General features: G+C 41.9%; 1 protein-coding gene across 1 annotated transcript in view; it reads left to right on the top strand.

The window, feature by feature from the left end:
• Nucleotides 1-1,026: 1,026 nt before the first annotated feature.
• The window catches only part of UGT3A2 (UDP glycosyltransferase family 3 member A2), a 28,540-nt gene continuing 5,784 nt past the window's right edge, over nt 1,027-23,782 (top strand). Inside the window, exons 1-4 of the mRNA XM_015139865.3 lie at nt 1,027-1,120; nt 3,467-3,568; nt 14,554-14,668; nt 17,109-17,640. Coding sequence (XP_014995351.1) covers nt 1,027-1,120; nt 3,467-3,568; nt 14,554-14,668; nt 17,109-17,640 — 843 coding nt within the window. The remainder of the gene's footprint in view (nt 1,121-3,466; nt 3,569-14,553; nt 14,669-17,108; nt 17,641-23,782) is intronic.

The following is a 23,782-nucleotide window of genomic DNA, read 5'->3' as shown; positions in this document are numbered from 1 at the left end:
TCTTCCTCCACAGTAGGTATGGCTAGGTGAGGGATGCACAAATGCATAGGCATGTAATGCTTTAAATTCCAATGAGAAGAAATAACACCTATAGACTGAAGAAGGCAGGAACAGTACAAGCAGAATTCAAGGACCCACTGCAACCAAGGATTCCTCTGCTTGTTTAGAGGTGCACTGAAAGCCTTTCCTAAAGGAAGTCTTAGAGTTTGAGGATAGAGAGTGTAAAGGGGGCTACCGGACCTAGTGATCCCTGCCCTCACTGGGGCTGACATTGCACAGAGGCAGAATTACAACCTGTCTTCAGCGTGTGCTCTTGGAAATTACGGAAAGATTCACCAGTCCTATTTCAGGATACTCATTCGGAATGATAGTGTCAGCTTTTGAATTTCAGTCCTCCAGGGACAGACCTGGACTTCCAGAGGTAGGACTTTAGCCTCTCTTACCTTCTAAAGAGACACTAAGAGGTAGACTCCAGGGATGGTAGATTGATTTCCCTTGAGGATCCCCTTCCAGGGAGGTGTTGGGCTTGGAACATCAGCTCAAGATTTTAAGTAAGTCTCTCAGGAAACAGATCACGGGGCTGGCAGTATGAGGTAGTAGAGGCAGTCAGAAGGGAACTAGAGTAGGTAAATTCACACAGCCTCGGCAAAAGAGAGATGGGTCTCATGGAGATAGAGCGTTCATCAGCGCGATTTACTGAGGTCCCTGCCATTCCTGGCTCACAGTAAGGATTTTCCAGGCAGGAGGGCTGTGATCACACGGACAGAGCAGGGTTAAGGATGGACTCACCAACCCCTCCTACTGACTGCTGGTAGTTTGGTAGAGCAAGGATAGATTACCCAATGGAGCACGAGGGAGGAGGGGCAGAGGGCAAAAGGGGATGCACAGAAGAGAAGACTGGCAGGATCCTCACTTCCACCTCTTCCCACACCCAGTGCCTTTGGCGCACTGAGGTGCACAGGGTCCCTTAGCCCGGCGCAGGGCGCGCAGCCCAGGCTGAGATCCGCGGCTTCTGTGGAAGTGAGCATGGCTGGGCAGCGGGTGCTGCTTCTAGTGGGCTTCCTTCTCTCTGGGGTCTTGCTCTCAGAGGCTGCCAAAATCCTGACAGTATCTACAGTAGGTGAGTGCTTGGCCAGAGAATTCCCAGACAGGCGCGTCCCAGATACCCGCACTGCCAGGGCTCCAGCGAACGGCGCTTGATCAGAGTCATCCAGGCGATTTTCCAGGCTGGGCTTGCGGACCCGGCTGGAGGAGGGAGAAGCCCATCCAGCTGTGGGGCAGAGAGGAGCCTCTGTTGCTGAGGTGGGGAAGATAGTTTTGGAGAAAAGACACTCTCCGTTTCTCCCTCTTCTTCAGGAAGCGCTCCCCATCCCGCAGGGCCGGGGCCAGAAATTTGAGACTCATCCCGGAGTTTGAGACCCTGGGCTGCCTTCTCCAGAGCGCAGTGGGACTTTCAGAGGCTCATCCTAAGCTCCAGAGGGTGCGTGTGTGTGGGTGCACAGTAGCTTCCAGTAGAAACGGTGGTGAGCGTTTTCAGGCTCTTGGAGACCAGGGAAAGGCGCTCCTGAGGGCAGCACTGCAAATGTTGTGAAGCTGCGTCCGGAGCCAGGGTGGCGCAGGCAGGTATTTCATGGCTGCAAGGCCAGTGGAGTGTTTTCCTCCACGGGAAACCTGGAGAACTGCCCAGGTCTGAGGAGAGGACCCAGGTCATTCGGATCTTTTGGAGTCTCCTTCCTTTTACCTGTGCCGCTGACCGTTTTTGAGGGATTCATGGAACTGTTAATTCAGCATTTTGGGTCTCAGTTTTACTTCTTTTACTTTTACCCCAAAGGGAATAGGATATAAAAGAGAAGCATATATGAACATAAAGGGATCATCCCAGGATCGAGCTTCCCCAAGATTTTATTTCAACCCACAGTGGGTTCTAATGGATTCCTTTTATCACAGAGAATCAGGGCTCCTAGAACTGGGGGGAACCACAGATCATCTAATTTAGTGCCCATTTTGATTTCCTGAGAGGGCAACTGAGGGATGGGGAGTGAGATGCCTTCCTTAAGAGCACATGTGGCCTCCCTGATGTCCCATGAGGAATTAACTCAGGGTTTTCTTACTGCAAGACCACGCTCACCACAACTTCCACTCTGAAGCCCTTTTCACTGGGGATTTTCAAAAATCACTGTTTAAGAAACAGTGCAAGTCCATTTGAAGACTCCCCCCACCCCCTTTCTGAGTGTTAGTCTCAGTGAAGCAACAGAGCTTCTTAACTTCTTGAAAGTACACCGTCCTCCTTCTTCAGGCTCCAAGAAGGAGTTGGTGTCGTTTCTGAGGTGCTGGAATCCCGATTTTTGCCCCAGAAAGCCACCTGACTCCCCAGGATCCACCACTAACAGCTGTTTCTGTGGGGACCCCTTCTTCCTGGCTTCCTGTTCTTACATGGATTAAAATGTGAGCAAGATCTGTTGTAGATTTGTACTTTATACATCGCTTGTTGCTCTAGACTATTCAAGTCTGGGTATAAGGAAACTGAGTCATGCAGAGAGCGGCACACTACTTCTCTACTCCCTTCCACCTCCACCACCAAACTTTTGGTATTTACCATTACATTACCTTCTCTTCTGATCTTCCTTTCTCCGCTGCTGAGAACCTTAGATTCAAGCAAAGGCTGTGTATTAGAACATACACTGAGAAGACATTGATTTCATGGAACTTGTACCTCTTTTGAGGATCAAGCTTCTCTTTCCTTAGGATGGTAGGATTTTTCTGGAATCAGGGATTCCCTAGTCTGTCGTGCAACCAGGATCCAGCAGGCCCACCCCAAGGGCCCCACATTTGTCCTCAAATGTCTTAATTAGAACTTGATCATTGTTTGGCCTAAATTAAGTACATCCTTTCCAAATACATTAGAATCTTAAAGATTTGGATTCTAAGTAGTAGTCCCTCATTTCTTCCCTTCCAGTGATGATTTCTTGGACAGATCTCTTAAGGTTTCTATCTCCTACAGCAGCATAAATGTCCAAAGAGCAGGATCCCAGAAACAGTTCTCATTGTTTTTTTAGGAACTATTCACACTCATATGTACAACACCATACCTGTATTTCCACCAATGCTGTGATTTCTTTTGGACTCCGTGTTTCCATAAGGCCTTAGTTAAAATGTACATGTACCTCAGGATGAGGAATTCCCATGGCCTAAGCACATAGTAACTCATTACACTGACATGGATACTGTGATTCACAAGAGGCAATCTCTCACGGACCAGAGCCACAGGTAAAAATTTGGGTGGTCGTGCTCTGGGTGAGTGGGCTGGGTTTTACCCAGAGGGACATGAGGAGACTGGCAAAACTCATCTTCCTCCACTCACTATCCACTTCCTGTTCCCCTGCCTTTCCTCTCCTGGATTGATCACTATCGACTTTAGACACGGTGTTCTCATCATTCCAGAACTGAAATTGTGCATTGTTCCTAGGTGGAAGCCATTATCTACTGATGGACCGGGTTTCTCAGATTCTTCAAGATCACGGCCATAATATCACCATGCTTAACCACAAAAGAGGTCCTTTTATGCCAGGTATCTTTTCTCACTTTTCTTGATTTCTTCTACTCCAAGCAAAGAGCAAAATATTGTTTGCATAGAAAGGCTTAGCAAAATTTTTTTTAAAATTCTAATTCAATTGGAAGGATGAAAAGCCTGTGTGTGTGTGTGTGTGTGTGTGTGTGTGTGTGTATGTAAAGTGCCAAAAAGCTTCTTAGGCTCTAATTACGAGGACTTGACACTCCATACTCCCATATTTTTTTCCCCTTACTTGACCTCTACTCCATCCCAAGCAACCATCCACTCATTATTATGGATTATTTTAACAAATACTACTTAATAAGATGGCTTAAAAAATATATTAAACAGGGTTGGGCAAGGTGGCTCACACCTGTAATCCCAGCACTTTAGGAGGCTGAGACAGGTGGATCACTTGAGACCAGCCTGAGCAACACAGGGACACTCTGTCTCTACAAAAAATACAAAAATTAACTTGACATGGTGGCACCCACTTGTAATTCCAGCTACTTGGGAGGCTGAGGGTGGAGGATTGCTTGAGCCAGAAGGCAGAGGTTGCAGTGCTGGGAATGCACCACTGCACTAGAGCCTGGGCAACAGAGTGAGGCTCCATCTCAAAGACTCTCTGTATATAGATAGAACAGAAATATTCAGCCTTATTTAACACTTCTTACATGTAAGAATCACTTTTCTTTTTATAGATTACTTTTCCTCTTTTTATGATATCGGAATGTAAGTAAGCTCTCGCAGGGAGCCCCTTATTTATGTAGCTAAGTTAGGAGTCTATGGCTGAGATGGTTTTGCATTCTTGAAAAATAAGTGGCTGCCCACAAGTTTGTGCATAGTGATTTCAGATGTTCTTAATGGAGTCATTGAATCCAAAGAATTTTAGCCAAAATGAAGCTCATACATCTTATGAACTCCTCTGTTGATCCACAAGGAAACAGAAACCCTGAGAACTTAACAGACTTGCTTGATAACAGAGTTGGGTGGATTAGGACTTTATGCTCCAAATTGCTCAATATGAAAGTGTTGCTCCAGGAAAAGCCCAAACTCCAGCATCATGTAATACACCCAGGCAACACACCTGGACGTGCACCCCCTGAAGCTATAATTTAAAAAAAGAAAAAAAACTCAAAAGCAAGCATCTTTGCGGAAGAAAATTCTGAGATATTTTCAACCTTTGAAGGTAACATCAGTCCTTGTTATTGTTCAGATTTCTAAAACCATTTTTTTTTTTTTTGAGACAGAGTCTCGCTCTGTTGGCCAGGCCGCAGTACAGTGGCATGACCTTGGCTCACTGCAACTTCCGTCTCTCGGGCTCAAGCAATTCTCCTGCCTCAGCCTCCTAAGTGGCTGAGATTACAGGCGTGTGCCACCATGCCCGGCTAATTTTTGTATTTTTAGTAGATATGGGGTTTCATCATGTTGACCAGGCTGGTCTCGAACTCCTGACCTTAAGTAATCCTGCTGCCTTGGCCTCCCAAAGTGCTGGGATTATAGGTGTGAACCACTGCGCCTGGCCAAAACCATTTTTTAATCTATATTTTTTCATTTAAATTTTAAAATTTCATTGTGGTGAAATATATATAACATATAATCTACCATTTTAGCCATTTTTTTTTTTAATTGAGTCAGAGTCTCGCTCTGTCTCCCAGGTTGGAGGGCAGTGACGTGATCTTGGCTCACTGCAGCCTCCATCACCTAGGTTCAAGCGATTCTTGTACCTTAGCCTCCCAAGTAACTAGGACCACAGGCGGGCGCCATTAGGCGTGCAGCACCACGCCTGGCTAATTTTTTTGTATTTTTAGTAGAGACAGGGTTTCGCCATGTTCGCCAGGCTGGTCTTGAACACTTCTGACCTCAGGTGATCTGCCTGCCTTGGCCTTCAAAGTGCTAGGATTACAGGAGTGAGCCACTGCCCCTGGCTCCATTTTCAAATGTACCGTTTAGAGGCTTTAAGGACATTCACATTGTTGTAGAACCATTATTACCATCCGTTTTCAGAAGTTTGTCATCATCACGAAGTGGAACTCTACTTATTAAACAGTGACTCCCTGTGACTGACAGCCACTCTTCTTGAGACCATCACTATGACAGTTATTAGTGTTACTGCTTGAGACCGTCATTACGAGACTGAACGAAGGAGGACGAAGGTAGAAATGAAAACTTAAAAGAAATTGTTATAAAGAAAGTGGCCAGGGGAAGAAGAAAAGAGCTCCCTGCTTCTAGTGAGCCAAGGCAGCTGTTGAACTTCCATAACCTTCTTTTTTTTTTTTTTTTTTTTGAGACGGAGTCTCGCTCTGTCGCCCAGGCTGGAGTGCAGTGGCCGGATCTCAGCTCACTGCAAGCTCCGCCTCCCGGGCTTGCCATTCTCCTGCCTCAGCCTCCCGAGTAGCTGGGACTACAGGCACCCGCCAACTCACCCGGCTAGTTTTTTGTATTTTTTAGTAGAGACGGGGTTTCACCGTGTTAGCCAGGATGGTCTCGATCTCCTGACCTCGTGATCCACCCGTCTCGGCGTATTTATCAGGTACAATGAACAGGGAGGAGGAGGTAACGATTGGTCCGCTGCTTGATTGATCACAGGTTCATATTATTACTAACAGGCTTAAGATTTGCCTAATCACAAGAAACACTGTAACTGGGGTGTAACTGCCCTCAGCATTCCTTCTGGGTGGCAGATGCAGTTTGTCAGTTTGCCAACATTCTGCATTTATGAGAAACAGTTTGCTGTTTACTCACATAGTCTCCAGTGGTATACTGAGTTGATCACAGTCCTCACTCTTTTGGCCTCCAACATTTCTCCCTTTTTGTTTTTAATTGAGAAAGGCAATTACAGGCTGTGCAGCCCTCAATTGCCGGTTGGTGGTCCAGCTGATCTTACAGATGCACAGGAAACCACGGCCAGCATGGCCACAAACATGGAAGCAGGGGTTTTTGCCTGACCTTGATGCTCTAACAGTTTCTCAGCTTCCTGTGTGGTTTTCTTGATCTGTCTGCATGTCATGGGGTTGATGTGAGTGTGACTCCAGTCAGTCCTCGTTCCACCTTCACATTCAGATTCAACTGGCTCATGGCTTGTACTGGGGGAACCAGGCCTGTGTTTGGAATCCATGGGTCCCCCCAGTCTCCCATTCCATGGTCGCACACACCTTGGGAGCACCCACATGGTTTGTTCATTCTTTGTGAAAACACAAACATACCCTGGTCGCCACGTTAGTAAATCTACCAAAACAAAAGCAAAGGTTTTTGTAGCTGTAGCCAGGAGGCAGGCTGTTGCTGAAGCATCTGCTCCACAAGCTGCAATGCAGTTTCTGCCTCTTTTGGTTGATTGCTGCGGGGTAAAACTTTCCACTGCTAAGGAGCAACAGGCTCTTTCTGATTAACAGAAGACACAGAGAAAGCAAATCTGAGGCTTATCCTTCTCGTGCTCAGTTCCCACATCTTAAGCTCCGAGAAAACCTCCCAAGTGCACCGCACATCTCACAGGTGCCAGCACATGTTTACAATCCATGAAAGCCAAAGCTAAAGTTAGCCTTTCTGTAGCCACAGAAGATGGTACAAGCCAATTTTCATCCTCCCTCTCCTGTTCACCACCGTCAATAGGTGCTGTAGGTGGGGCAAAAAATTCTCTCAAACCCTGAAATAATAACAGAAAGATGGTACGTACCAAACTCCAAACAAAAAAGAGAAAAGAAATAACCAAATTCTTCCCCATGTTATTTTGATTCAAAAACTTCCCGTTCTTCGTACCTCTAGGGCACTGACCTTATGTTGCTGCCAGCAGACTTGTAACGGGGTTTTTTGTTCATCTGATTGGTTTTAATTTTTTCTGGGCTTTAGTTTTTTTCTGCTCCAGCAGACCTTCCTTGCTCGAGTCCCTATAGGACCCTATGTGTCCCTATCTGTTCCTGCAAGTTTCTGCTAGTCTCCGCTAGTCTTTATCCCTATTTGTCCCTGTGGTCCCTGTTAGTTCCTGCAAGTCTCTGTCTTTCCCTACCTATCTCTATTTGTCTCTATCTCTATTTATTTCTATTTGTCCCTGCAGCTCTCTTCAGGTCTCTGTTTGTCCCTGAATGTCCCTATTTAAAATATCCCTGTTCAGGCACCACTTGTGGCGGACTGCCACAATTACTACTTGTTACTATCATTACGAGAGACATTACTCTTACTACTTGAGACTGTCATTACGAGACTGAATGAAGGAGGACAACCATAGAAATGAAAACCTAAGACAAAAGAAACTGTTATAAAGAAGGGGTCCAGGGGAAGAAGAAAAGAGCGCTCCACTTCTAGTGAGCAAAGGCAGCTGCTGAGCTTCCACAACACTTTGTATTTATTGGGTAGAAAGAGTGGAGGAGGAGGTAACGATTGGTCAGCTGCTTGATTGATCACAGGTTCATATTATTACTAACAGGCTTCAGATTTGCCTAATCACAAGAAACTCTGTACTTGGGGCATGACTGCCCTCAGCATTCCTTCTGGGTGGCAGACACAGTTTGTCAGTTTGCCAACATTCTGTGATTATGAGAAACAGTTTGCTGTTTACTCATATAGTCTCCAGTGGTATACTGAGTTGATCTCGACCCTCACTCTTTCAGCCTCCAACAACTCCCCATTACCCTCTACATTCAGCCCCTGATAACCATATTCTATTTTATTTCTCTATTAATTTGACTATTCCGGGTACAGCATATAAGTGAAATAATACAATATTTGTCCTTTTGTGTCTGGCTTGCTTTACTTAGCATAATATCTTCAAGGTTCATTCATATTTAACGTGTGTTAGACCTTCTTTTTTATGGCTGGATATTCAATTTTATGGATATATCACATTTTGTTTATCCATTAATCCATTGATGGGCATTTAGGTTTTTTCCACTTTTTGACTATTGTAAACAATGCTGCTATGAACACTGGTATACAAATATCTTTCTGAGTCCCCGCTTAAAACCATTTTAGTATCTTTTACATTTGTTTTCATATTCTTCGCTGCCTTTGTATCTGCCTAAACTGGATATCTGATTAAATAGTTGTAGTATTTTCATTTTAAGACAATTATTTCTTAATTTCAAAAATTGTAACTAAATTCAGTTGATTTAAAATAAAATTTAGATGAAAAATTAATGATGGCATTTCTAATAAACTTTGAGAAACTACTGGCCAGGTATCGTGGCTCACATTTGTAATCCCAGCACTTTGGCAGGCTGAGGCAGGAGGATCACTTGAGCCCAGGAGTTAAAACCAGCCTGGGCAACATAGGGAGACTTCATCTCTACTAAAAATAAAAATAAAACATTAGCTGGGCATGGTGGCATGTTCCTGTGGTCCCAGCTACGTGGGAAGCTGAGGCAGGAGGATTGTGTGAGCCCTGGAGGCCGAAGCTGCAATGAGCTATTATCACACCACTGCGTTCCAGCCTGGCCAATAAAGTGAGACCCAGTCTGAGGGAAAAAAAAAAAGAGAGAGAGAGAGAGAAACTACTGAAAGCTACAGACCTTTTACTCTTTAACAAATATAAGCACAGCAAAATCTATAAACAATTCAAGGAATGTGTCGATCCTTTCTGTTTTTTCATAGGATTAGGAGTCTAGAGTTTCTTTTAATAATTCCCTCATCATGGATGTCTCTGAAGTTTTGAAACAGAATTCCCATTTTTCATTTCATCCATAGAGCTTGGCTGAAGGTCTGCAAACAAGGAAACACATGATTGGGTTATTATTTCTGATCAGATGCCCCATTTAATGAATCGAAACATTTGAGCCAATTATTAACTCCTTATTTGGAAACACTTTCCCATACTGTTTATTTATTTGCAACTTTAGTAAATGACATCAGAGGCACTGAAGAAGCAAAGGTTTCTAATACTCACATGTACTACTGCTCCAATCCATCAATATCTGGAATCGCAATTGGATTATACACAGTGACTAGAAGACTATTCAAGAGCATAAGAGGGAAAGCCTAGATTGCTTTGAACAGACTGTGAGTAGACTGGGAATTCTAAGAACTCTGCTCAGAAGGAAGGAAGGAATATGATAGAGAAAATCTGTGTTGTCTTAGAGACTATAAATCATCATACACAGACTTTTTGTAGAAATGTAGATGTTCAAGTGTTCTTACTGTCTATAGTAAAATGTGAGAGGAAAGATAAATTGAGAAAATAACTATGAGGCAGAAAACGAGGACTTTATGGTTTTGGAAATTCTCAGCCTATTAGGATGGAAAATATTTAAAAATTAGGGAATTCAAACGTCAGGAAAGCAGTGTATCCTGTTGTCTTGTAGAGAAAGCCAATTGTATGTCTGGACAGCCTTTTGCTATTGCCTCTGAAGGATTAAACGGTCAGAGTATTCAGTCACACAGAAAGCTCATTGAAGAGATTAGCATGAAGCAGGTTTGGTGTGCACTGGTTACCAACTTGCCTGAGTCTGCTAAGAAAAAACACCCACATAACGCAACAAATTCCATGAAGTGGATTTACTACTTACATGCAGACAGCAACTGAAACCTAAAATTCACTGTGAGCTGGTCCTCCAAGGCTCAGAAAGCTGCCTGGGATGAATGGAGTCTCAACTGTGCATGCCCCACTTGCAATGCAGATAAAGGACCACGAAGTGCAGACCACCTTGGGTTTTATACCCTGGAGAAACATGATGTGCTAAGCTAAGTGTTGAAGGGCATCCTGTTTCTAGTGGACACTGTAACAAAGCCTGGGCTATTCCACCCAGTGCCTCTCTATCTCAGAGTGTTACATTCCCAGCTCATTCTACAGTTATTCTTGATAACTACAAGTGACAAGCAGAGAGGAAAACGGGGTCAGCCCAAGGCCACCCTGAGAACTGTCCTGCAATTAGGTGTCTGTCTCATGGATTCCTTCACCCATAATGGCAGAGGGCACCAATCAAGATAAAACTATCTCATAATGATATGTGGATGAAACTATCTTGTAAAGATATGTGCAGACTGGGCATGGTGGCTCATGCCTGTAATCCTAGGATATGAAAGGAAATGAAACAAAGGAAAAGGAAATGAATCAAACAAAGGAAAAGATGGGTAGGACAAGATAATGACTAGTCTACAAATAAAATAAAATATCAATTTCTGCAAATAAACATAAATAGAGGCTCATGACTATCTCACAGACCTGGTGAAAAGGAATGAGAAAATGACCCTGAAAAGATATTTATTCTTGTTCAAAAGAAACAGGTTGAAATCAAAAGGAAAAGGAATAGAAGTAAAATATTGTTGCTACTTAGATCAGCAAGGTACAGAGGAAGCACACTGAGTTAAGGATAAACGAAAAGAAGTAAATGAGTAAAATAATTGACAGGGTATTCCTACAAGCCAGCCAGCCAGATGAAAGATTTTAATGGTCCACATTACAGAGGCAACATATTAAAAGGATGATGAGGTGAACAGCTAGACACTAGTTGGTGGTCTCGCTGTTCTAAAAGGCAGTGGATCCTAGGCCGGGCATGGTGACTCATACCTATAATCCCAGCACATTGGGAGGTCAGGCGGATCACCTGAGGTCAGGAGTTCCAGACCAACCTGGCCAACATGGTGCAACCCTGTCTCTACTAAAATACAAAAATCAACCAGGCATGGTGGCTCGTGCCTGTATTCCCAGCTACAAAGAGGGCCGAGGCACGTGAATTATTTGAACCTGGGAGGCAGAGGTTGCAGTGAGCCGAGATTGTGCCACTGCACTCCAGCCTGGGTGACAGAACGAGACTCTGTCTAAAAAACAAAAACAAAAACAAAATAAAACAAGTCTGTGGAGCAGCTTCTTGTCTAGCGGAGTGAATTCCTATGACACACCCAGGAGGGTCACAAGGTACCCAAGAATATATTTTTTTTGATACTAAGTCTCGCTGTTGTTGCCCCGGCTGGAGTGTCACGGCGTGATCTTAGCTCACTGCAAGCTCCGCCTGCCGGGTTTAAGCAATTCTCCTGCCTCAGCCCCCCAGTACCCAAGAATTTTATACCTTCAGAAGCACTGCCAATTTGGATTCAAAGGTATGAAGAGAATATGACAGGAAGGAGGGCTGTTGAGCTCCCCAAATTCTGCAAGTAGGAATTAAACTGACAAACTACTCAGCTGTAACCGCATGCAATGCTTCATGAAAAACAGAGGATAACTCTGAAGGTGAAGCAATGAGCCCAGATGGCAGAGCTTCTAGCCCAGAAGGCTGAGCCAAACCACAGGATTATTCCCAGTCCTTAAAACCTAATTTTGTTTGCCCAGTTGTAGTTAGATGTCTTGGGACTGGCACCTCATTTTTTTTTTTTTACTTCCTTTTTGCCCCCATTAGAATAATGTCTATAACTGGTATCCTATGCCTGTCCCACTCTTGGTTTTGGGAAGCAGGTCATTTTTTCCTAGTTTCATAGAACCACAGAAGGAGAGCAATGTTTCACTGAATGGATTACACCCAGACTCTCACCCACGCTTGCTGTAGATTATTTGGATGATGTGATTTGGGAATTCTGAGCTGATCAGCTTTAGATGAGGTTTTTCACTTTGAATTGATGATATAATTGTTTGAGACTTTGGTGGATGTTGGGACAGGATGAATACATTTTCATTCCATGAGGGATGTATATGAATGTCTGGGATCTAGAGAACACACTGCGGTGGGCAAATAATGCTACTCCCCCCGCCCCACAAAGATATATGTGTTCAAATTCCTATAATTATGAGTGTGCTATTTTACATGGCAAAAGGATCTTTGCAGATATGATTAATATAAGGATTTTGAGACAGGGAGATTATCATGGATTACCCAGCTGAGTTCAATGTAATTACAGGAGTTCTTATAAGGCAAGTTTGTCCAACTGGTGGCCCACCAGCTGCATGTGGCCTAGGACAGCTCTGAATGTGGCCCAACACAAATTCATAAACTTTCTTAAAACATTATGAGACTGTTTTTGCAATTTTTTGTTAGCTCATTAGCTATCGTTAGTATTAGTGTATTTTGTGTGTGGCCCAAGACAATTCTTCTTCTTCCAGTGTGGCCCAGGGAAGCCAAAAGATTGGACACCCCTGTTATAAAGGAGAGAAGATCGTAGGAGAGTTAAAGAATTAATGATGGAAGAAGAAACTAGAGCGATGTGATTGCCTGTTGGGAGGGGGCCATGAGCCAGGGATGCGGGTAGCCTTCAGAAGCTGGAAAGGGCAAGAAAAAGGATTGTTCCCTAGAGCCTTCAGAAGAAAAGCAGCTCACCCACACCTTGATTTTATTTTAATGAGATCCATTTTGGACTTCTGATCTCCAGAACTATAGGATAATACCTTGTGTCATTTTAAGCCACTAAGTTTATTGTAGTTTGTTAAAGCAGCAATAGGAAACTGAAACGGCCATGATAGGTGCTCAGAAGAACTCCAGGAGGCATGAAAGGAGGATGCTAACGCCTTTACATTGCAGGTGTTCCTGGGGGGCACTAATGAGAGAGCCTGCTGTACTGCAACTTGGATAGATTCTGGAGCCTTCTGTTACAGGGGATCCTATGCAATGTGGGCTGATTTTCAAGTAATAAACATGAATGGACCTGAGTAAAATTTATAAATAAGGAATATGTTGTCTTTAAAATGCAAAAAGGCCTAAAAGATGTTGGGCTTGTAACACTATGGGCACAGAGAGGCTCAATAGTTGTTTTTTTAGTAGTATTGGGAATGGAGAGGCCTTCAACTAACCAAATGATCCTTTGGAGTTTAAGTGAGGGACTGGGTCTGCTACTTTGCATGGGACAATGGCTTATCCCCTTTATGAGCTCCTTTTTGAATGTTTCTGTGTCTTAAATGAGTGTGGTGAATGAATCTCCTCAGAGGAGGACACCCTCAGTGTAATGTTATATCTGTACTCCTGGAGAAAGCTGGAAGCAGTGGCGCTTGCTGGCAAAGATTGTGGGCAGTAGTAGGGCTGTTGAAGTACACTGTGGGTAGCCATGCATTGTGTTTCTTCCAAGGTAAAGATGCACTGTGGCTGAGAGCCTGTAAAAATCAGCATGGAAGAGAACATTCTAGCCAAGTCTATGACTGCAAAGTATTTGCCAGTAGATACTTGGATAGAGTCTTTCATTTCAATTAAGTTGAGTATGAGAACCTTAATATGTGGGACTATGTGTTAATATACCCCAATCCTCACACAAAATCTGATTTGGATGTGATGAAGGCACACACGTATTAAGAAGATATAAGAGGTTTATGGCTCATAGGGTGAGGTTTTTTTTTTCTTTTTTTCAGAATAGCAGGACAGGATCTCAGGCAAATCTGAAAAATGGCTTTAGAGAGCAGGGAGGGATGACTGGCTTGAGTTTTTACTGTGAGGAGAGGTAGGATGAGCTGAGGATTTCCCTTCATTGTCCTGACTTTCATGGATTGAAACTCCTACCAGGGATAAGAGAGAAGGTATGTGTGGGTTTTCTTACCAGTTTGCTCAGATGAAGCATGGGGTTGGGAAGGGGAAATGGGGCTTGACATTTGTCAAGAGGCAAACAGTGAAAATGGAGTCAGACTTCTTATTACACGTGGGTAATGAAGAAGGGGCCAAACTGGCAAGTAGGGATGTAGGGGACTACTCTTTTAATGAAGTCTTTTAGTACTTTTTGACTGAATTTAAAAATTATTTGCATGTATCACTTTAAATAATAAAGATGATTGTTTTTGTAAAACGGAAAGAACAGAGACTCTGGAATCAAACAAATGTGTACTGTATTTAAATACAAATTATACCAATAGCTCACACCTGTAATCCCAGTGGTTTGTAAGGGAGCTGAGACTGCAATGAGCTAGGATTGTGCTATTGCACTCCAGCCTAGATGACAGAGCAAGACTCTGTCTCAAAAATAAATAAATGCATACATTAAAAATACTTAAAGAAGCAATCATTCAAATACATACATAATTTTTGAAATAAGTTTCTATATTGTTATGCTAATGTTACTCTTTTGTGCAGCATATTTTACTTTTTTTAAACCTGTTGCTGTTTTCTTAGATTTTAAAAAGGAGGAAAAATCGTATCAAGTTATCAGTTGGCTTGCACCTGAAGATCATCAAAGAGAATTTAAGAAGAGTTTTGATTTCTTTCTGGAAGAAACTTTAGGTGGCAGGTAATTTTTTTTTTTTATTCTTTGAACCAAAGGGTCACTATTTTCGTCATACAAATAATGGATGGATGCATGGATACTTGGATTTTATTTTAATGAGATTTTATTTTAATAAGAGAAAGTGACAAATGGATGGATGGATGGATTGATAGATGGAGAGGCAGATGATAAGGGGAGTAGATGAGTACTACATACTACATCATCCAGTAAAGTCCCTGGACATTCTTCTTTATACCGTCTTTCTTACACTATAAGCATGAGTGCTTTTCTGCAGAAAGTGGGAAATTGTTTCTTCTGGGACTTCCTTGCAACATTTCACCTACAATCATTGTCTGTAATATCCCCAACACAGAAATTGGGATAGACTCCTCCACTTTTCATTGTTGGTGGGAAAATTAGAGTCACCTTTTCCCACTTACTGTCTTCCCTTCTTCTCGCATATATTCATAAATAAAGGGAAGGCTTATGAACATTGGGTTTGTAGAAGCTGAACATACAGTCATGCAAAGTTCTTTAAAAAAGCAATCAACCTGGTACAAATGAAACATGAAACTGACTCCTTTTGCTTAATCTGGATGGGAAGAAACACATAACTTTTTGATCTCAGACATAAAAGAGGAAACACAGAAATCCATGTCTATCTTTGTTAATCGCAGTGGCCTTACCTACTCTTCTTTCCTTGAAAATTCTACTCAATAGTCAACATAGTGCTTAAATCCGACTTCTTCCATAAAGCCTCCCTCCTCCCCCGAGCTGGAACACCACATTCTCTCCTCTATACGTCTGATCTAATCCACTCATTTGACACTTAGCCTATATCATCTTGCAGAGTTAGTTATATATTTTAAGCATGTGCCTTGTCTCTTCTTATCCAGTTTAATATTTTAAAGGACAGGTATGGTTAAGAGTGCATTCTTAAAATATTTTAATTTATTAGCTTAATTTTAAATACGATTAATGAACTACAGTCTAAAAATTTTTACTACATGACTGGCTTTTTTTTTTTTTTGAGATGGAGTTTTGCTCTTGTCGCCCCGGCTGGAGTGCAATGGCACGATCTCGGCTCACTGCAACCTCTGCCTCCAGGGTTCAAGCGATTCTCCTGCCTCAGCCTCCCAAGTAGCTGGGATTACAGGAGTGTGCCACCATGCCCAGCTAAGTTTTGTATTATTAGTAGTGACGGGGTTTCACCATGTTCGCCAGGCTGGTCCCAAACTCCTAACCTTGGGTGATCCACCCTCCTCAACCTCCCAAACTGCTGGGATACAGGCGTGAGCCACTGCACCCAGTTCATTACTGAAATTTTCAAAAATGTTTGGCAACTTTTCCTTTATTATATGAATCTTTAAAAATATACAACAGAGGATGACTTCAGTCAGTCTGCATATCACTAGTGAGGGACCTTCTCTAACTGGAGGGCAATGGTACGGTGGTGTACAGGTTACAGGTGTGTCAGGGAATTGATTCTCTTAGTCTTCCATACAGCCAGTAGGTCTCTGATATCTAGAGCTCTTGCACTTATTGCAGCTGGCCTAGGCATCCTCATCTATTTCCCCCAAATTCTGTAAAATAGGATCATATTCTATGCAGGCATTATTGGGAATATGTTACAAAAGAATCGTCCCTTTGCATATGTCAGTAAAGCTTTGACATTATCTTACCTGAATACCCCAGCCTGCATTGAGGTGGAAAGAAATAATAATAATAAATAATTAAAAGTTATAATGTAAATAAGTAAACAAATATGTAAATAAATATATAAAAATATGTAAAATGAAAATAAATAAAAGTAAATAATAAAGAAAGAAAGAATAATAAAGAAAAAAGCAATGTGTTTCAAAAACCAGGTTCCTTTTGTTTTTATTTTTTTCCATTGCTTAACTCCTAGGGATAAAAAGGTGGAATTCTCATTTTCAGCTGAGATATTCGGTTGTAATATAATCAAAGAGTAACTTGACTGAGGCAATCTCTCGTATGTAAGCACACAGTGCTAAAACATAGCACATATAATCAATATTGATAAACTCTTTCGTCAAGTTACTTACACAATTTGGTTGGATAAATAAGAAAATCACTCATAAACACTCTGTATGTAAATGAGGGCTAAATAGAGTGTCCCCTAATTTATCAAGGAGACAGAACTCTGAGATCTGCTGCTCTGAGAGATGGCTCCCAGAGTAGAAGGACCTTGAGTCGGCATTGATGGTGGTTGGGGTTTGGATAAGGGTAGAAAAGGGGAAGGAAGAAGGGTAACTCTAGGGAGTAAAAACATTTAAGCCAGGATAATTATGGCAGAGGGCATCTGTGGGAAACTGGTTGAATTTGTGGGTGACTGCTAGAAAGATTGTTGCTTCCCTGGGATATTTTCTTTGTATCTCAAGATACTTTTATGTACTGTAAATTTAACACTTCCCATGAATATTTATTATTTTTTTTCTTACAGAGGAAATTTTGAAAACTTATTAAAAGTTCTAGAATACTTGGCGTTGCAGTGCCATCATTTTTTAAGGAGAAAGGATATCATGGATTCCTTAAAGAATGAGAACTTCGACATGGTGATAGTTGAAACTTTTGACTACTGTCCTTTCTTGATTGCTGAGAAGCTCAGTAAGCCATTTGTGGCCATTCTTTCCACCTCATTTGGCTCTTTGGAATTTGGGCTACCAATCCCCTTGTCTTATGTTCCAGTATTCCGTTCCTTGCTGACCGATCACATGGACTTCTGGGGCCGAGTGAAGAATTTCCTGATGTTCTTTAGTTTCTGCAGGAGGCAATGGCACATGCAGTCTACATTTGACAACGCCATCAAGGAGCATTTCCCAGAAGGCTCTAGGCCAGTTTTGTCTCATCTTCTACTGAAAGCAGAGTTGTGGTTCATTAACTCTGACTTTGCCTTTGATTTTGCTCGACCTCTGCTTCCCAACACTGTTTATGTTGGAGGCTTGATGGAAAAACCTATTAAACCAGTACCACAAGTAAGTGACCCTCAGCATTCAGTTTGGGATTCACACAGAGGCCTTCAGTGCATAGTTGATGGCTGCCACCTGCCAGTAGGATCCTGAGGCTGAAGTAGGGATAGGCAAGGGAGGCACCTAGGGCATGCTTTTAAAGGAAGTGATGAGTTTCAGGGTTGTGCAAGTAATAATGTTAGGCCTTGCACCATCCTGAGATGAAGGGCATCTTTGTATGGGTTCCTCTGGCTCCTCTCTTGCCACACCCTAGTCCTAGCCTTGATAAAATAAGCCATGTATTAAAGTTTCAATTTTTTGTTTGCATTTTTATTTTGCATGATCATGTGTACAATAAACATGCAGTTAGTGCCCATTACATGCAAGAATTGTTAAGGAGATAAGATACTTACAGTGAAATGACAACCCTATGGATTTGGAGTAAGCAGGGTGGGTCTGTATGGGACCAACAGCAAGAACTGCCGGTGGTATCTCTAGTGTTCCCTGCCTGTAGAGCCCTGGCTCCTGCCTCCACCCAGATCTTCTGACTTGATTTCTCTGGGGTGGACCCCTGCTACTGTAATTTGCAAGTGCTGCCCAGGTGATTTGAATGCACAGCACAGTTTCACAACTCAGAACCTCTGCTACAGAAATTTTTCAAAGGGAGGAGAGCTAGGATGAGTTGGTTGCCTGTTGCCTCTGAGCACTGGGTTCCCATTTTATAGAAGTCATCATATTTAATATCCTTCCATCTGTATGGAGGTGTGATCATCTTCATTTTTATAAACGGAGGAGGATAGAAGCTCAGGTGATGTAGGTGACCTTCCCACCACCATGTATTTCAGAGGCCCTGAGGGCCTGAGCTTTCCAGCCACCCAAGTGTCCACTCTTCTAACTTGCATTGAGTGAGCAGGAAGAGGTGGGGAATGATCTATAGGTGATATGGGCTTTGCATTGGTGGCAGGAAGTTTTAGGAATGGAGCTGAGAGGGAAAGCACCCCAGGTTGGGGAGCAGGAGTCCCAATATGTGGAGATGTAATTGAGATGGCAATAAGGCTGGGTTCCCTGGGTGGCGCTGGCTACACTAGTGGAGTAGAATATTCAATTGCATGAGTAAAACTGTGGGGATTTACCAGAAACCTTAGCTAGCAGGTGGGTGGATCAGGCCTCCACCATGGAGTAGGGAGAGGACATTGTTAAGAGGATAACAATGGGAATAAGGGTTGTAATGACTGTGAAACAACATATACTAAAAAAAAAATAATGTTTCTTCTCTGCATTTTCCAATTTTTATATAATGGTCTTATGTTGCCTTGTAATTATAAAAATGATGACAAGGCTGTTTTAAGGAAGTCCTTAGGAATGGTAAGTGGTATGCTGGCTGGAATCCAGTAGAGTCTGAACCACGTAGTAGAATGATGGGTTGGGAGGTGGAGTGAGCACTTGTAGGGCAGAGAGAATCAGACAGAGTTCAAAGAAATATTTGGAAGTAAGAATTGACAAAATTGTGCTAAACACAAAATTAAGACATTGGATACTGTGAGCCCAAAATATATGACACTGGTCTCACCAATTTAGAAACTTTATTTGCCAAGGTTGAGGATGCATCCATGACAGCTTCAGGAGGTCCTGACGACATGTGCCCAAGGTGGTTGGGGCACAGGCTGGTTTTATACATTTTAGGGAGACATGAGACACCAATCAATATGTTTAAGGTAAACATTGGTTTGGTCCAGAAAAGCAGGAGAGGGGGATTCTAGGTAGACAAGAGGTCATAGGTAGACAAGAGACAAACAATTGCATTTTTTTTGAGTCTCTGATTAGCTTTTCACTGAGTGCACAATTTACAGAAACAGTCACTTATACCTTAGTCTGGGTTAGTGAAACAATAGGGCAGAGGAATCAAGCCAAAATACATTTGTCTCAGGCGAGCAGACGGATGCTTTTGAGTTCTGTTTGCTCTTTGTCCACAAGGAATTTTCTTGTGGGCAAATGGTGAGGGGGGTATGCAGCTTTTTTTTTTTTTTTTTTTTTAAATCTTTGTGGCTGTGGCTATCCTATTTAGGAACGGAATGGGAGGCAATTTTGCCCGATGCAGTTCCCAGCTTGACTTTTCTCTTTGGCTTAGATTTGGGGATCCTGAGATTTATTTTCCTTTCACAACACTAACTTTGTTAAGAACTACCTGGGGGACTTTATGATACAAGCTGCCCAGGCCTGCTTTTGGGACAGAGCATTACTGCTTTATTTATTTTTTTTTAAATCCACCACATCAAGGCATTGATCACTTCTTTATGTTACAAACATCCCAATTATATTCTTTTAAATACTTGAAAATGTACTATAAATTATTGTTGACTGTAGTCACCCTGTTGTGCTATCAAACACTGGACCTTATACATTCTAACTATATTTTTGTACCATTAACTATACCACTTCCCCATCCCAGGCTCTGGTAACAGTCATTCTACTCTCTATCTCCATGAGTTTAATTGCTTTAATTTTTAGCTCCCACAAATGAGTGAGAACATGCAGTTTGTCTTTCTGTGTCCGGCTTAGTTCACTTAACATAACATACTCTAGTTTCATCCATATTGTTGCAAATGACAGGATCCCTTTCTTTTTGTGGCTGATGAGTTCTCCATTATGTACATATACTATATTTTCTTTATCCATTCATCTGATGTTGGACATTTAGATTAATTCTGTATCTTGGCTACAGCGAATAGTGCAGCAATAAACACGGAAGTGTGGGTATCTCTTCAGTATAGTGACTTCTTTTCTTTTGGGTATATACCTAGCAGTGAGATTGCTGAATCATATGGCAGTTCTAGTTTTAGTTTTCTGATGAACCTCTAAACTGCTTTCCATAGTGGTTGTACTGATTTAAATTCCCACAAACAGTGTGCAAGTTTTCTTTCTCCACATCCTTGTTATTGCCTGTCTTTTGGATGAAAGCCATTTTAACTGGGGTGAGATAATATCTCATTGTAGTTTGATTTGCATTTCTGTGGTAATCAGTGATGTTGAGCAAACCTTTTATATGCCTGTTTGTCATTTGTATGTCTTTTGAAAAATGTCCATTCAGATCTTTTATTTTTTAATCAGGTTATTAGATTTTTTTTTTTTTTTTCTCACAGAGTTGTTTGAGCTTTTATGTATTCTGGTTATTAATCCTTTGTCAGAAGAAGAATTTGCCCATATTTTTTCCCATTCCGTGGGTTATCTCTTTGCTTTATTGATAGTTTCCTTTGTTGTATAGAAGACTTCTAACTTGATGTGATCTCATTTGTCCATTTTCCCCTTGGTTGCCTGTATTACGCAAGAAAAAGAAGTGCGCCCAGATCAACATCCTGGAGCATTTCCCCAATGTTTTCTTTTAGTAGTTTAATAGCTTGAGGTCTTAGATTTCAGTCTTTTTCTTTTCTTTTCTTTTCTTTTTTTTTTTTTTTTTTTTTGAGACTGAGTTTTGCTCGTGTTGCCCAGGCTGGAGTGCAATGGTGCGATCTTGGCTCACTGCAACCTCTGCCTCCTGGATTCAAGCGATTATCCTGCCTCAGCCTCCCGAGCAGCTGGGATTACAGGCGCCCACCTAACTTTTTGTATTTTCAGTAGAGACGGGGTTTCACCAAGTTGGCCGGGCTGGTCTCGAACTCCTGACCTCAGGCAATCCACCTGCCTCGGCCTCCCAAAGTGTTAGATTTAAGTCTTTTATTCCATTTTGATTTGATTTTTGTATATGATGAGATATAGGGGTCTAGTTTTATTCTTCTGCATATTCATATCTAGTTTTTTTTAGCACCATTCATTGAAGAGACTGTCCTTATGTTCTTGGCACCCTTGTCAAAAATAAGTTCACCGCAGATGTATGGATTTATTGCTGGGTTGTCTATTCTGTTCTGTTGGTCTATGTGTCTTTTTTTATGCCAGTACCATACAGTTTTGGTTACTATAGTCTTGTAGTATAGCTTGAAATCAGGTAATGTGATTCTTCCAGTTTTGTTCTTTTTGCTTGGGATGGCATTGGCTATTCTGGGTCTTTTGTGGTTCCATATACATTTTAGGATTATTTTTCCTCCTTCTGTGAAGGATGTGATTGGTATTTTTATAGAGACTGAATTGAATCTGTGGATTGCTTTGGGTGGTATGCACATTTTAACAATATTGATTCTTCCAGTGCATTAACGTGGAATAGCTTTCCAGTTTTTAAAATGTCTTCTTCAAATAATTGCATTGATGCTTTATAGTTTTCACTGGAGAGATCTTTTACTTCTTTGTTTAACTTCATTGCTAGGTATTTTATTTTGTTTGTGGGCATTGTAAATGAAATTACTTTCTTGATTTCTTTTTCAGATTATTCACTGTTGGCATATAGAAATGCCACTGATTTACATATATTGATTTTGTGTCCTGCAACTTTACTGAATTTGTGGATCAGTTCTAATAGTTATTTTGGTAGAGTCTTTAGGTTTTTCCAAATATAAGATTATATAATTTACAAACTAGCATAATTTAACTTCTCCCTTTCCAATTTAACTGCCCTTTGTTTCTTTCTCTTTTCTGATTGCTCTAGCTAGAACTTCCAATACTATGTTGAATAACAGTGGTAAAAGTGGGCATCCTTGTCATGTTAGAGGAATGGTGTTCAGTTTTTCCCCATTCAGTGTGATACTAACTTTGGGTGTGTCATATATGGCTTTTATTGTGTTGAGGTACGTTTCTTCTACACTCAGTTTTTTTAGGGTTTTTATCATGAAGGGACTTTGAATTTTATTGAATGCTTTTTCAGCATCAATTGATATGATCATATGTTTTTTTTCCTTCATTCTGTTGATATGATGAATCACATTGATTGATTTGCATATGTTGAACAATCCTTGAATCCCTCGGATAAATCCCCCTTGGTCATGATGAATGATCTTTTTAATGTGTTGTTGATTTTGGTTTGCTATATTTTGTCAAGGATTTTTGCCTTAATGTTCATCAGAGATATTAGCCTGTAGTTTCCTTTTTCCGATGTGTATTTGTCTGGTTTTGGTGTAAAGGTAATACAGGCCTTTTATTCACTTCTCTTCTATGTTTTTTAGAATAGTTTGAGTAGGATTGGTATTAGTTCTTTAAATGTTTGGTAAAATTCAGCATTGATGCCATTGGGTCCTAGGCTTTTCTTTGCTAGGAGACTTTTTATTACAACTTCAGTCTCGTTACTTGTTATTGGTCTGTTCAGGTTCAGGATTTCTTCATGGAATAATCTTGGTAAGTTTTATGTGTCACTGCACCTGTGTCTGCATTAGGGGGCACTCCAAGCCCAGACATGCTGACTCTTGCAGCCTTGTAGAAATACCACCTTGGTGGTCTTAGGTAAGAGCCAGGAGAATTCCTTGGATTACCAGGCAGAGTCTCTGATTCTCTTCTCTTACTTTCCCATATACCAACAGAGGTTCTCTCTCTCCCTGTGCTAAGCTGCCTGGAGTTGGGGGAGGGGTGACACAAACACTCTTATGACCACCTCCACTGAAATTGTGCTGGATTATGCTTGAAACCAAACACAGCACTGAACCTTGTCCAAGACCTATGATAACTATTGCCTGGTTACTGCTGATGTTTATTCAAGGCTCAAGAGCTCTTTAGTCAACAGGTGGTGAATTCTTCCAAGCCTATACCTTTCCCTTTAGGGCAGCAGGTTCCCTTCTGGCCCAGGTTGGGTCTAAGAATTCTGTCTGGGAACTGGGTCCTGGAATTGGGAATTGTAGGGATCTACTTACTCTCTTCCCTCCCTTCTAAAGCAGGAGTCTCACCTGTGGCCACCCCACCCCAGGCCTGTGAGAAGTACTGCCTGGCTACTGCTGATGTTTATTTTAGGCCCAAGGGCTTTTGAATTAGCAGGTGGTGAATCCTGCCAGGCTTAGGTCTCTCCCTTCAGGGCAGTAAGTACTCATCTGACCCAGGGCATGTCTAGCAATGTTGTCCAGGAGCTAAGGCCTAGATGTGGAGATGTTAGGATTCTCCTTGATGCTTAATTTTACTGCAGCTAAACTAGTACCCAAATTGCAAGACAAAGACTTTTTAACTCTTCTCTCTCCTCTTCTCAAGGAAGGAGTCTCTCCTGGAGCTGTGGGCTGCCCTGCCTGGAGTTGGGGGAGGGGCGACACAAGCACTCCTTTGGCTG

Source organism: Macaca mulatta, chromosome 6 (genome assembly GCF_049350105.2).
Source record: "Macaca mulatta isolate MMU2019108-1 chromosome 6, T2T-MMU8v2.0, whole genome shotgun sequence".
Taxonomy (NCBI): Eukaryota; Metazoa; Chordata; class Mammalia; order Primates; family Cercopithecidae; genus Macaca; species Macaca mulatta.
The sequence above is the reverse complement of the archived record's forward strand: the minus strand, read 5'-3'. Positions and strand labels throughout refer to the sequence as shown.